Raw genomic sequence first — 15,792 nt, 5'->3', positions numbered from 1 at the left:
TTTTTTTTTTTTTTTTATATATAAGAAACAAGTTATAATTTACTATATTTTTTCTTATTTAAAGGAAAGGAGGTTGTAGTTTACATACTAACAGCACCCTGCACAGTCACAATAGGTAACAAAAAGATTGTGGATAAGCATAAATTATCACGCAGAAGGACTTTGGGTTGAACTTAGTTAACATGTGATGAGTATGTATTCCAACGCAGTTCAAATATTAATTATGCATATACACGAGTCCTTGTCTTTAACTGTAGCCATGACCTAATACGATAGTCAAATGAAAACATGTTAACGGCAGGATGAAAATATTGCACTTTTTTCACTTCCAAATACTAAATCAGAATTTTCAATCTTTCAGTAATCAAATTGTAGTAACTACACTTTTAAAGACCAAAGTAAGTATTTACCCTTCATTTAACATGGAAGTTTCTTATTGGCTTTAAATATATACGTTTATCTTGCACTTTTTTGTCATATTGACGATGAAGGAAATATTTTATTTTATGTACTGTTTTATTTTATCCACAAAGCTGACAATAAGGATTGAACTTAACTTAAGTTCTCACCATTAGGCCGATTCTAGTAATTCCCATGATGAACCAAATATGCAATTAGTGATTTTATTATTCAGTTGAATAAGTGAATGTAGAAATTTGAAGTGTTTGTGAATTTCATTAAATAACTTGTTTAAGGTTTCGTGTATGTACATGCCATGTAAAAAATACATGCATATTTGAATTCGAGTTAGTAGAAACCGAAAATACTACGCGTAACCGCCAACAAAAATAATCTTATTCTAATCATAAATATAAACTCTCAAATAATACCTCAAGTTGATAGGAGTTTTTGCCGCAGGCCTAGCCTAGGTACCTACTAAATACAGATACTTAAAAAAAGAAAGTCAAATAAAATTAAAAGAAAAAAGAAGAAAAAACATTTGTAAGAATAATGCCACCTCAAACTTGGATTAATCTTATCTACAAAAGTATAGGGATACATCTCGTAGCAACTAAAATAAATAAATAATCTATTCTCGTCCTCCCAAGTTTTAAGAATAGAATGAATTTACCTTATTTGCATCTAACTCGTTCTTATTTTCTACTTTACTAAATTTTCTAATCTATAAGGCCAATTACAAAAACGAAGATTTAAGTCAAAGAAAGAAGTGAAAAATGTTGTCTACGTCTTTTTTTTTCTTTTTTTTGTTATTCCAACTTCCAAGTGAAAAAAAGAGTTTGCAAAACAAGGTAAGAACAAGTTGTTATCCTTGTCATAATTACCTTGCAAAAGATGACCCGAGTTCCTTTTCTTTCGTGTTAAAGAAAACCAGCTAAGATTAACTATGTTAAAAGTAAATCCATTTTGATGCCCAAAACTAAATTAAGTAATCTTATTCTCGTCACACACAAATATAAACATATTCTTCTAGTATTGAACCCGAATAACAACTTACATTTTCAGTTCCAAAAATTAAGCCACGTCGAACCAACCATCAATTCTGTTTTTTCGACAATCTTTTTTGCATGCAAATTGTTGTGGAGATTACTGTGTTGGTGCCCAATTACAAATCTCTTGAAGGATTTGTAATAGAGGGCCTAACCAGGCACCACCCCCACCAAGGCTTGAGAAAATGGGTTGCCTTCCATGCTGCAAGTCAAAAGCTGAATCATCCTCTTCAACTGCATCCTCCGGCAAAATTTCCAAAGGAAGGAGAACATTCAAATCTTTGGCTTCAGCTATGTCACATAAAACAGGTATGTGGTATGGTTTATTGATAATAACAGACATTAATTAGTCTTTTCTAATTCTATCAAAATGTTACATGATGATTCCCTCCTCATTATACCTTGAAAACAAATCCATTTTTTTTATCATTTTTAATATGATTGAGAGAGCGTTTGTAGCAGTTTAATTTTTATATCAATTTCTGTCATGCTCTTGAATGTGATCTGGCTTAGGATATTAGGCCTCCCTGCCCAACATTGTTCTTTATATAAAGATGGTTCATGAACAATTAATACTTTAATAGTGTTAAATTCTTCCTTGATAGCAATGAATTTCCTTATTACATGAGCAACATGCATGAAATTTCATATTTGAATCCAAGGCTTCAAATGTAAATGTGAATGGATCATTGGTATAATAACTAGGTGATCTCTGATTGCAGGTAGCAGCAGGCAAAGACGAATAGATGCAGAGATAAGAAAATATGGATCTGCAAAAAACGATGTCAAAGTATTCACATATGCACAACTTGCTGAAGCTACAAACAACTACAATCCTGATTGCCTGGTGGGCAAAGGTGGATTCGGGAATGTCTACAAAGGATTCTTAAAAAGTGTTGATCAAGTATGTCTCTTAATACCCTCTCAAACACACCCATATTTTATAATCTAATATTTAGCGTTTTACAAGGTTATGAAAATCTCACGTTAAATATTTGGTGTTCAGACTGTAGCTGTGAAGGTACTGAACAGGGAAGGAGTGCAAGGAACACATGAATTTTTCGCAGAAATTTTGATGTTGAGCATGGTGCAACACCCAAATCTCGTGAAGCTCATTGGTTATTGTGCAGAAGACCATCATAGGATTTTGGTTTATGAATTCATGGCCAATGGGAGTTTGGAAAATCACCTTCTAGGTATGATGGCCAAAAACATTCTAGTTGTGGATTTAAATTTTACTGAAACACATGTAGGACATGCAACACTGACTAGAGTTCATTTATCTCAGACATAGGTGCATATAAGGAGCCTTTGGATTGGAAAAACAGAATGAAAATAGCTGAGGGAGCAGCTAGAGGACTTGAATATTTGCATAACAGTGCAGAACCAGCTATTATATACCGTGATTTTAAATCATCTAATATACTATTAGATGAAAATTTTAATCCAAAGCTCTCTGATTTTGGACTTGCTAAGATTGGTCCAAAAGATGGTCAGGACCATGTGTCAACTAGGGTGATGGGGACTTTTGGTTATTGTGCACCAGAGTATGCTGCTTCGGGTCAGCTTAGCACAAAATCAGATATTTATAGTTTTGGGGTTGTGTTTTTGGAAATAATCACAGGTAGGAGGGTATTTGACGCTTCAAGAGCTACAGAAGAGCAAAACTTGATTGAGTGGGTATGTTTCATAACCTACTTTTTGTTTTTATCTTTATTTTCCTTAAATGATTTATGTGATTTTAAGGGAGAAATTATTATATAGTTCGTGACCAACACGTGTCCATGGTTCTGATCTCCTTGTGACAAATAACCTAGTTTTATTAACTCTTTATTGTAAATTGAAAGATTCAGTTACATGTCATGAGGAGATTGACTGAGACCATAGACAAGTAGCCATACAATAATTAATAAGTTTGAGAAGCATTGATGTCAATTACAATTAATCTTGGACAATGGAATTTATGGTTGTCCATGTTTTTCATTTGGCAGGCACAACCTTTGTTTAAGGACAGAACGAAGTTCACTCTAATGGCTGACCCTTTGCTTAAAGGTCAGTTCCCTGTGAAGGGTCTATTTCAAGCCCTTGCAGTGGCAGCAATGTGTCTCCAAGAGGAAGCTGACACACGACCTTACATGGATGATGTTGTGACGGCTCTTGCACATCTAGCAGTGCAAAGAGTTGAAGAAAAAGACACAGCTGGTGAATCTGTAAAATGTGCCGGGCATGTTGAATATTTTAAAGCTATAAGTTCAGCTGGATCTGAGAGGGCGTAGCTTCATTGACCAGACCACAGACTAGGATTACTGCAAAATTGAAAAGCACACACACAAAAAAAAATTGTTGTAGAAAGATTGAAGTGCTTACTTGTAATTCTGTAGGTGTAACATCCTGCAGTTAAATTTTAGGCTGTAATTCTTCCCTAGGACTGAAATGGGATGCCTTTAATTCATCTGTTTTTTTCTTTTTTATTAAGTTATATCAATTTTCCCTTTCTATTTCATTTCATCTTTGAACTTTTGACACTAAGATCCAAAACAACAAAACTTTTATATATTTGCTTAAATGTTTTGATGTTATTCTACAGTCATAATCAGAATTTCACTTCAGTAATCTGCATAATAAATGGTTAATGAGGAATATCAAAAGTATCTGAAGAACCGCATCTAAGTTTTGTCCGATCAACATTAACGTATGCTCCTCAATTATATCGAGTTTCTATTTCATTTCATCTTTGAACATCTGACACTAAGATCTGAAAAGACAAAACTTAGATACACAAATTAAGTGTTTTTGGTGTTATTTCTCAACAAAATTAAGGTTTTCACTAAAGATTAGCATAGGTTAATGAGCTTAAACTGAAATCTGATCGAAGAACAAGTACATGTTTAGATTAAAGTTTGCAAACTTAAGTTTGAATGAACTTTATTTTGCAACTGGAGTTTGCAAAAACAACCCTCCTTTTCCTTTCATTTCAAAAAGAGTTTCAAGATAAAATTGAGACAAAACTCAGTTTATAATCAGATTCACCTGAAAATCAAATAAGAAGTCTTTTCAGTTTTATTTTTTGAATACGTTGGAGACCTCCTAACTGAACCAAACATATCGCAAAAAGTACATAAAGAATTGGATCTAAGTTTTGTTTTGTCTGATAAACATTAATGCATATTCCTCAGTAAAAAATATTCTATCTGCTAAATGTATGTAGAACACTAATTTTAAACTGAATCTGAGATCTGAAAAGCCACAGTAGTAAGGCGCATGAAACACAGGATATGACACAATGAAGCATAAAATGAATATATTGCAAGTTTTGGTTCCCTTCAAAAGACAAGTGCAGACTAACACAAGAGAGTAACTTAGAGATGAAAGTTGTTGATATCATTCCTGAGGATCATGTAGCTGTAACCAGGAGTCTTATTTAAGTGATTACTCTCGGCTACTTCTGAAACTTAACAGATTTTTGGAAGAAACCCACTTGTGCCTCTTCTCTTCTTCCTCTTCCATGTTGTTAGCAACTCCCAGAAACTATGCCTTGGCAAGGAATAGATTCTGCCAGAAACCATGTCATTGTCCACAAAATGTTGCTGAGGTATTTGTGAACTTGCTCTTCACTCCAAGTCAAACTTGGTGAAGTATTCAATTTCCTTCCTGACTAGAGATCCAATAGTGCCCCTTCTCCTTACAGCAATAGGAGCAGCCATTTCAACTGCACTAGTTGTTATGGCACTACTCTTTATATATAGTGCATAAATTTACTGTTAATGTGAGTGAGGCTTCCACATGAAGAACATTGTTGTGTCATGGTTCTTAATTTTCAAATTAGAGCATCTATCTTTTGGTCTTTTATTAAATGGTAGATACTGAATTGCTTTATGAAAAGCAAAAGCATGAAATTTCCCATAATTGAAACTTTAAAAAGTTGAAATTATCATGATCTCCGGGTGTCCTGATAAAAACTATCTTGTTTTTCCGGACATCATACTGTGCACTTTTGACATGATGATCATATTTTTGAGAAATTTTTAGGGTATTATGTTACATATTTAACATATGTGGAAGAGTCTAGAGAGATTGGTGCAATTTTAGCGTTTAACATCCCAAACACATGTGCATTATTGAACAGTGTGTTGAACATTACTGTAGCCAGGAATTTTATTGGTAATGGTACATGTTACTTTTTGGATGAGGGTACTTATTATTTTTTTTATTCGTAAAAATTAAAGAAAATATTAATTTATAATATTTACAAAATCAAAGAAAATATTAATTTATAATATTTACATATAACAAACAGAGACCCCTTGGTAGGGTAACTTATCATATGAAATGGGGGTTTTTTTAACCTTGAAATAAAATTCCTCTGCATTTGCTACGCATAAAAAATATACAAACTTTAATTTCCCTCGGCTCTCAATGGTTCACTTTTTTTCTTTTGTCAGGTCAAAGTTATTCTCCGCCTTCCATGCCTTGGCTAATGGAAAGAGAAGCAATTTTTTTTTTTTTTTTGTGAGGGTCCTTTTTGGGGATGGGTTCTATTGTTTTTTGTTGGCTTATTGTTGTGTTGTCCAGTGCAGTTGATATCTCCAATTGATCAAATTAAAAAGATAAATTTAAATAAAATATTGGATTTCCTACCCTACCTAATGTTGAAATATTTTAAAAGGAATTTTCAAGTCATTTTTCTATTAATAAAAAACACAAGAGGACATTTCCTTGAATCAGATAAATTATTAATTTTGTAGCGGGACATAAATTTTATCTCTCATGACTAGAGTTGAAAATGAATTGAATTATTTATATATCAATTATTTAAATTTGTTTATTTAATCAAATAAATAAATTTAAGCTTGAAAATAAGCTCAATTATTTGAATGAGTTGAACTAAAACTTTACAAATTCATATTAACGACTCGTAAATAACTCATTTATATAAATTGATTATGAGAATTTTACCAACCTTTGTTATTTATATATTTATTATGAAATATGAATTTTTTTTGTTAAGAGCCTCAAAATTAATTTTGAAGTTTTACTTTTTTTAGTAATCAAGAAATTATTTTTTTATTGACTGGATTTCAAAAATGTAATAGTCCGGTGGTTTTTTAATTCTACATATCACACGTTGATCATATATTTTTATTTGTAAATTATCGTCTAATATTAAAATATTTATAAATACTAAATTTTCAAAATGAAAAAGTAATTTAAGAAAAAATGCCATAAAAAAAGGTTTTATGAAATGAGCAACTTGACTTGGACTTCATTATATGAAGGAACCAAACTCGAGTTTTGTATGTTTGGCTGCTCGTGAATAGCTTGTGGGTACTGGCTAGTGGGTGTACATGAAAATGATGAATGATTACAAATGTTAATCTTACACCATAAACGGAGATTAGTCTGAGGGAGGTGTTGTCACATGTGTTAGGACTGAGATTAGTCTGAGGGAGGTGTTAAGATGTTTTAGTCTTTCAAACATTTCTGAGAGGTGCAGGATACAAAATGAGAGGTGCAGGATTCAAATGCCCACAGTTTGTTTGTTTTTGCCATAGAGAGTGGGCTGTTTTTGACCCAAACCCTAAAATTTTGTTGTGTGTGGGCCAGCCCACAATCCAGCTGTCTCTGCTCATTGTTTCTATGCCTGACGTGCTTCTTCGCCGCTCAAGCAGGTGGGAGCTGGTCAAGTGATTTGGAATAGAATAATCGATGCAGTAAGCATTCCCATAATCTTTGTTCACAATAACCCTTCATTCCTTCTAATCTCCCACTTTCGTGCTGGGATATGTTAGATATTGTAGATTGTATTTTAACATACAAAATACACTTAATTTAAATATATTTACACGTAACTATCTATTTAAATTAATGTTTACACTTTTTTTTAGACTTTTTCTTTTCTTCTATTTCTCTCAACTTTTTTGGACCCATAATTAAATATAGACAACAATTGTGGAAATTATAGCTGTTGAGTTGAAACCTTCCAATTTATACTATCATTTAGAACACAAATAAATTTGTAATATACTACTCTTATTCCTAAAGAAAATATTTTTTAAATAACCTTAATTTTGAATAGAGAGCATTTGTAGTTTTGTAACAAATAATACAAAAGAAAATAATATTGAAATAATTATAACGTATCATTTTCTCGATTCGCATATTATACTCAAGATCTCATGACGACATCACTGTGATGCAAATAGATTCTGTTCGGCATACAAAAACAAGTTTGAGTTTGACTGTGATGATTTCAAAGATCAAATTATATTTCCAGACTACCGTCCATTTAATTTGTCTAAACGACGGAAAAACACGTTATCGGGTAATATTACAATTCTAGAAGTGAGCTGAGTTATGTAAATAAACTCGGTTTCTAAAGTATACAAATATATAAATAAATTTTTAAAAAACTAGATGATCAAATTTGTTATTATAAAAACAACCTCGTGTGAACTCAACTGATGTATCAGCACTGTGTGGTGGAAGATGGTCAAATCTTTGCCTTTCTTATTGTCATGATACTATTACTAGCATAGCATCAAGGCATCATAAAACTCATTTACAGAGTAGTAGCTGTCCCATGACGCCTAACTAAAGGTTAAAATTCATTAGAAAAATAAAAGGACTGTTGTCACTTTCAATCAATACGTTTAACAACTGGCAATGGCATAGAAGATGCATATATATTTTAGGCCACGACATGAATGAAGATAAACTATTTTTTTTTTAAAAAAAAAAACTTTGAAGCAATAATATAATACTCAAGGAATAACGAAGCAAAACATTGTAAATTTTCATTTGTCATATTTTCCCGTCCAAATTACCCACCCTTTCAAGGAATAACGAAGCAAAACATTGTAAACTTTCAGATATGGTTGATAAATCCCGTCCCCGTATTTTCTCTCAATCTCCCCAAAAAAAAAACCTTGTTTTTTTTCAAGTTGTTTTTTTGGTAATTTCACTTCAAGAATTTTACTTTTATATATAAATATAAATGAGGGTAACTGGGTAAATTATAGTTTAGCTCAGCACTTTCCTAGCTTATTTCTCTTAAGCTTTTTGTGTCATTCAACTTCATTTATTCTAGAGTAGACTAATATGAAACTGTTTACATTTTTTTTATTTATCAAAACTAATGTCAATTATTTTTTATGTCACTGAACCTCCTCTAGTTTTAATCAAAGTAAAATCGTTAAGTTTTCGTCAATATTAACATCAAATGCATAAAAACTCTTTTTATAGGCTGGATAACACTTGTGTGCATTTGTTTGTCAACCACATATTTATTTACTGGGTTTCTTTTTGTTGGTGGGATAACACCCCGTTTTTTGTTAGGAGTAAATTCTTTAAGAATATACAAGCGCTCCCTAATTATAGGTTCACCTAGCTTTCTCTGGATTTTGACCTAGTCCCCCCATATTGTTCATCTTTTCTTTATTCTTCTTTTGATGATTTTGCACTTGTCTGTTGATAAAATTATTCTTTTTCGGCAATCCTTATAAAGTTATTCAATTACCACTAATTTAATCTTTTGGTCTAAGTTATTTTTTGTGTAATTCAGACTAACACAACCCCAATCAGTTTATCAAATTCTTTTAATTAAATCCTAAACCCAAGCCAATCAATTTACTATTTTTTTTCAAAATATTTAATATCCATATTTTTTATTCAAATATAGACAATATTTTAATTTAATAAAAGTAACAGAAAACATGACTTTAAATTTACACAAAAAATTAAGAGTTAACTTAACCATCGAACCGAAAGGCAATTAAATAATTAGTAGATTGATTCGTGTTGAATTTTAAAGAAAATCTCAATCCAACATTACTAAAAGTAATTACTTTAACTTCCATTTTTAAAGTTCATTAAAAATATACTAACAATATAAGTATTTTTTTTATATTATCATTCAATTACAAAATTATCATATACCATAAAATATATCATATTGTATCTATTCACTTGTTTTGTTGAAATACAATATGTTTGATCTCCAAAAATAAGTTTATTAAAATTTATAATAATTATCTTGATAATTAAACTCGTGTTTAGCCAACATGTACCGAATCCACTATGTTCACCCGCGTATGGCATAATGGAAAAGTTCATTTTCAATTTGTCATGGTCAGATTTTCAAAGTGGTAATTGCAAGGCACCAAAAAAGAAAGTGGTAACTGCAGCATTATTAGCCAAGATTGCCACTAGTCAGCATATATCCAATGACGTGACCATTGACCATTGCAATGGCGTATGCCGTATGGTTCATCAACCGAAACCTCCCAGATGAATAATCACTTGATTGAGTAATTTCCATCAAGGACCATTTGCATGGATATAAAATTATAATAAGGACAACATTGCTGCTGATTTGAATTTAAATACTCATTAAATCAAATGTGAATCCTACACCCTTATTTTATCACTTATACACATTCTTTTTTTTGCACGTGAAGGACTCGATTACCAACTTCAAACTAGGATAAGGGGCAATCCCCAGCATGATCGTTAGCTAAGCTCTAATATTTTGTTTTTTTTATCAACAAAGCTCTAATATTAATTATATCTAAATGCAGATATTCTCTAAAGATGAAACTGTGGTTACACTTCCATATTTTTTTGCCACTGAATTGAAAATTTTTCTTAAATCCTCCTTTACTTTGCTATCTGCGAATATATGCTCAACAGCATTCCTTGATAGCTCAAACATTTCCCTCCTTCCCAGCCCTATATAATAATCAATCACGCTTGTAGTCAGCAAAACATAGTCAATTAGTTTAAAGAGAAATGCTAACACATAACACACTCTTTTGAACATACTTAGTTTCAAATTTCAATTACTAGCTGCAAAAGTAAAGTGAAACATACCAAATGAATCAGCAGCAATTTTGTATTCCTTGGAGAGACAGGTAGAGAAGACTCCCGAGTCATCAGTACACAGGGCTAAAGGATGTTTTGCGTTGTACAAATGAGCTGCATCCGCAAGAGCATGAGGTTAAGAGAGGATATTTTTTGAACCAGATTCTCTGATAAACGTTTTACATAACTCTGAAATGACTTTAGAAGTGTTAGAATTTATGCATGAACCATGTCCGAGAGTATTATAGACTTCTAGCTAAGTAGCCTAAAATGCCTTGACACTGGATTTATAATCCTCTTGCTTGTGAAGTTAAACAGTTCCCCCATTGATTCTATATTTATGATCATCAACTTCAACTATAAATAACAAAGCACCTACCAAAGTGGTGAACATCTATAGATGGAACAGTCATTGTCCTAACGTTTGATGTCAAGCAAATTTCAACCTGAAAATAGTTAAGATGAAATAAATAATATGTAAATAGCTGGCTATAAATTGCAAAGTGATATTATATAAAGCATTAAAACTTAGCAACGATCAGAAGCCCTGAAGTGTTGATCCGTAAAAGCATAACCTTTTTATCTATGAGGAGTATACATAACCTTTTTGATTGATTATCTTTGAGGAACTTCTCAGATGTGATAATCAAATTCACACTTGAAATTTTCCTTTTAACTTCAACCATTATTTACTTTTACTAGTTTACTTTAACTATAAGGTTGGCAAAAAAGCCTGACCGGAATGTTCGACGACTTCAGCTGTCTCCAGTGTTCATCCTCAAAGAAACAAGCATGTCCAATCCTTTGGGGACGGAAGTCAAGCATATTTTTTATCTCCTTTGAATTAGGTAACTAAAAACACTAGGTCAGAAAAATAGACCAAGTCAGGGAAACTCCAAAAAAAAACAAGTGAGAGCTTTAAATTAGCCCACCTCGCCACAATGAAGTGTTACATAAAGACCTTGTTCTCGAGCAAATTTCAATGCTGGCAAATATGTGGTCCTACAAAAGTTGAAAATGGGTTAGAACAAGCATCAATTCTCAAAATTGAAAATGCATTACAACACTCGAGTCCTGGATCAGGTTGATGTACCAATCACCAATACTTGGATTTCCAGAGAGGTCAATTCCAACTACCCCATAAGGCCTCATTTCCAATGCAAGCTTGACCTGCAGCAATAAATTGTAACATTCAAAACCAGCACCCAACAAAATGTGAGTTTCTCAAATTAATTGCACATTTCATCTTACAGTTTCCATTGCAGCTTCTGTTGTCTCCCTTCTGTCAATGCTCAAGAGAAGCCTAACAAAGATTTTTTTTCTCACATGTCCATTAATAACCGGTGCAGGAGTAAAAAGAGTCTTTGAATCTTCACAATGTGGAATGAAATCCACATCAACTGAAGTGATTGATCTTAGACCTTTCAGTACAGCTTCAACATAAGAGTGTTTGCTCATTCCCACAGAATCATTTTTCTGAATAGAAAAATAAAACATTTTCTTCATCAAAATCAAATGTCATTAATGCAAAACAACAAAAACACCCTGAATTACCAAGCTCCAAAATTCAGTTACCTTTGGAGTGGTCCTCAACTCCAGATAGACAACATTCTCTGATGCAAAATCCTCAATAACCTGCTTTTAAGTATTATTATTACTTGCACAATGAAAAGGCAATAAATTAGGCAAAAACAAAAATTTATGTAGCAACCATACTTCTCTGGTAATTCTTGTAACAGTGTTGTGATCAGTGGTGAGAATGTGGATTAGGTCGAACAGCTTGAAAACTTCTTTTAGGGAACGGTTATCTGTATTTTCAACAACATAATTAACATCAGTGTAAGCACGAACAAAGGTAAATATGAATAAACAAAAGGGAATTAGGCATAAAGGAATTAGAATAAAAAGCAAAATCCAGCAACAGTTATGCAAAAGAACCGAGTAGATAGTTGTGTGATTTTTTTTTCTTTCATTAAAACGATAATTCATGGATGGTTGTGTGAGTATGTTTATCCTTGGATGAAATTTGTGGTCTTGTTAGGAACAGAAACCATAGGAGGAAAATGTCAAGATAAATTTGAAAATGGAAAAGAAGGGAGGAAAATGGAGTACATTGAAAAAGAGAGAGGTTGGATAAATAAGCATAGAAAAACACAAAGAGAGGGACATGTTTGTTGGCGGTCTTGTCTTTTGAAGCAACCAAACATGAAAAATAAACAAATGAGAGAGGCATACATACATTTGAGGATGATATGCTCCACTTCGGAGAAATTCATGACACCCTTTCCAATCAAAGCCTTAGTGAGTTCACTGAAAGAAAAAACAACAACAACAACAATAATCATCAAGTTCTGACTGCATCCTGAAGACAGAGAAAAAAGAAATAGAAATTAAAGGTAGAGATAGATAAAAGAAGAGGAAGTTACAGAAGTGTGGAGTCTCGGATGGATCCATTGAGGTGAGCATGCAGCTCAATCTTTGGCATTGACACACACCACTCCATCTCTGGGTTTACTTTGGTAAATGGTAGTAATTGCTATGTTAGGGAGTGAATGAACGAATGCAACTGAATGACAAACGATGAGTTTGGTTGCTTATGTATATGGCTCACGCAAACCAATAGCGCCCCTCCCGCAGGACTTTTGATTCCCAATGTCCCATCTCTATTTTTTCTCTCTCTAATACTACTGTTATTTTATGTTTGGATTAGTAAAATTAATTTTGAATAAGATTAATTTTAAAGTAATCTATTCTATATTTATATTTTTTTATTATAAAATTGAATATAAAATTTTAGATTTAAGGTAGAAGATATTTTAATTAAGTCATTGGTTTAAGTAGTGATGGGTTCAATTTTTTTAAGTAATATCTCAAAATTTTAGTCTTTTGGATGAAAATAAATTAGTTGAAATGAGAAAACTCTAAGTGGATATTTTTGTATAGTTACATGATTTAACCAAAAAATTACTCCAATTCATAATTAATTTTGAATTTTTTTAAACATAAAATCAAATATATAAAAATATATTCAAAATTAATTATAAACTTAATTATGTGATGTGAGCCAAACATCCACTTACTATAAATATTAAAAGATCCTCTTATTTGTTAGAAGAAAATTATTTTAACTAATTCAGTCGATTGAAAGATAATTAAAGTCTGACCAATAATTATTTTCATCAAATATCAAATTCGATTAAGATCTTAAAGATTCAATATTAACTTTAATACAAAAGAAAGACACTTTTGTGCTGCTATATATATTTTTCTAAAATAAAAAGAAAAAGAAGTTGAAGAAAATAATGATAACATTTATATTTTAAAGGTTGATGAAATAAATAAAAACAAATTATATGTATTAAACGATAATTTAAGAATTAAAAATATGAAAAAAATAATTTTCTTTATTAATAAATAAAACATAAATAAGCTACGAATAAAAAAAAATTAGTAGATATACCATTATTTCTGTAAAAAAAACATTAATTAATGTTATGATTATGAGTTTAATACGCCTGCAGATTGTTAATTGATAAAAAATATTTTAATATAACTTTCAAAATAATTATTATAAGTATTATGAAAAACATTTATTAGTTACTTGGTTATTACTTAAAAATAATAATCAATTTAGCAAATAATTTGAAGATATTAATTAAGAAATAAAAAATTATAAGAAAATATAATAATATATTTTTTTTATCACAATTTCTGTAAAATAATTTATTTTAACACATTTAAAATTTTGATAATGAAATATTATTAATATACCATACTTTAATTTTCAATATACATTTAATTTTTAATATAAAACTTTTTAATTGTTAACTTCTTAACTAGGATATTTATTCACAGTTAAAAATTAGAAGAAAAGAAAAAATTATAGCTGATTGTTTAGCTGTTTTAAGAATATAAAACAAATACTAACTAGAGTTTTTTTTTTTTATAAAAAACAAGTTATAATGCAGAACACAACATTATTGCTTGTTTTCTTTTAGAGAAAAGAACTTGTTTCTTGTTATAAAAAAAGACCAAACATTGTAACATGTTAATATTTTTTCAAAATTAAATTAGAAAATTTTAATAATAAGTTTATCTTTATAATTGTCCATTGCCTAAGAAGAAACACTACCACAAGATCACAACTATAATATAATTATTATTCAATTTAAATTATCCACAGCAAGAGAAGAAACTGACCACAAGATCAAATATGGTTCTTATTTATTTAAGCTTAATCAAGGGACAGAAAAAAAAAAAAACAAAGCATGTGCCCCCTTTGTGATTTGAAAGGAAATTCAACATGAAACTACTTATCAAGACTAAGACTTTGTAAATGGCATAACGTAGAAAAGGAGTATGGTAAGTGAGAAACATACTAGGCGACAGACACTATTGTAAAAAAATCAAGAAAAATGTTACATCAACATCCAATGTACTATATGACATCTAAAGAAAAAGAAAGAAAAAATTATACATATAAAAAGATTTATAATATAATAAAAAGAGAGATAGAAAAAAAATGTTTAAAATAATAAAATATTTATATATCATTACTTAAAAAACAAAGACACGGTTACTGATAAGTGGGGAAACTCCTAAAGTAAAAAGGTGTTTGTAAAATTAAGATCAATGTTCAAAATCAAATGTACAGACAGAAAAACTCAGGGCATCTCACGTACGACCATGATCTTCTCATCTATTTACTTAGTATAGGGCGACGTTAAGAAAAATAAACACAAAAGTAAAATTAATAGACATAAAAAATAATGTTGAATCCTATTGTTAGTAATTATTATTCTAGTATATTTCTCACTTGTAACAAAATTGTTCAGTGATCATGGCCGATCCATCTCATATATGCATAAAAATGAAATCTTCCATCAACACAACAGTCTAAAACACCATAATTCACCAAAAATAAATAAATTCAGACATAAAAATTAAAATCCACTAAAAAAATGAAAAACATAAAAATTAAAACAATGATACACAAACACTCATTTATTTTAAACAATTCATCTATACCTCTCATTTATTTTTATATTTTTCTTCCTATCATATTATAAATTTTATATTTATATTTTTTTCACACTAAGTGTCTTATAACATAATAGGTATCCATGAAATATTTTTCTAAAAATTAACAAAGGAGACATTAAAGACCCCAAATGAGATAATAAGCAGAATTTACTCACATCCGCAGTTGGTGGCAGAAGAAGCAGATTTGCAAGCAGAAGGGAGAGTCGTGAGATCCAAAACCACACCAAACTGAGCACTGCTTTTGAAAGCCTCAGAGACATGAGTTTAATATATAGGCTGCACGATTATGTGTAATTAACCAATAAAACATTATTTTAAATGTAACTTTTAAAAGAATTATTATAAAAGTTAATGAAACTTAACTTACGTGTCATTTATAATTGATTGTATTATGAAAACTGAAAAACGTGCATGTATTATTTATTCTATAGAAGGCATGCAT

General features: G+C 30.7%; 2 protein-coding genes across 2 annotated transcripts; one reads left to right on the top strand and one right to left on the bottom strand.

Annotated features, from left to right (window-relative positions):
* The first annotated feature begins 1,535 nt into the window (after window positions 1–1,535).
* LOC100790828 (serine/threonine-protein kinase PBS1-like) lies at window positions 1,536–3,900 on the top strand. The gene is given in 5 exon segments (NM_001255117.2): window positions 1,536–1,757; window positions 2,171–2,352; window positions 2,455–2,644; window positions 2,737–3,128; window positions 3,440–3,900. Coding segments are annotated over 5 exon segments (1,173 nt in total). The 5' UTR covers window positions 1,536–1,633; the 3' UTR covers window positions 3,725–3,900.
* A 5,915-nt stretch (window positions 3,901–9,815) lies between these two features.
* Window positions 9,816–15,584, bottom strand: LOC100791357 (N6-mAMP deaminase). Its single transcript, XM_014768355.2, has 12 exons — window positions 15,506–15,584; window positions 12,734–12,994; window positions 12,547–12,617; window positions 12,024–12,115; window positions 11,883–11,942; window positions 11,559–11,783; window positions 11,401–11,477; window positions 11,240–11,309; window positions 11,046–11,159; window positions 10,687–10,753; window positions 10,317–10,421; window positions 9,816–10,175 (listed from the first exon to the last, which is right to left on the bottom strand). Exons 2-12 carry the CDS (start codon window positions 12,808–12,810, stop codon window positions 10,015–10,017), a joined length of 1,119 nt encoding a protein of 372 aa, XP_014623841.1. The 5' UTR covers window positions 12,811–12,994; window positions 15,506–15,584; the 3' UTR covers window positions 9,816–10,014.
* Between the last annotated feature and the right edge of the window lie 208 nt (window positions 15,585–15,792).

This window comes from Glycine max, chromosome 15 (genome assembly GCF_000004515.6).
Source record: "Glycine max cultivar Williams 82 chromosome 15, Glycine_max_v4.0, whole genome shotgun sequence".
NCBI classification, from domain to species: Eukaryota; Viridiplantae; Streptophyta; class Magnoliopsida; order Fabales; family Fabaceae; genus Glycine; species Glycine max.
Note: the sequence above shows the minus strand (reverse complement) of the source record. Positions and strands in the feature narration are given on the sequence as shown.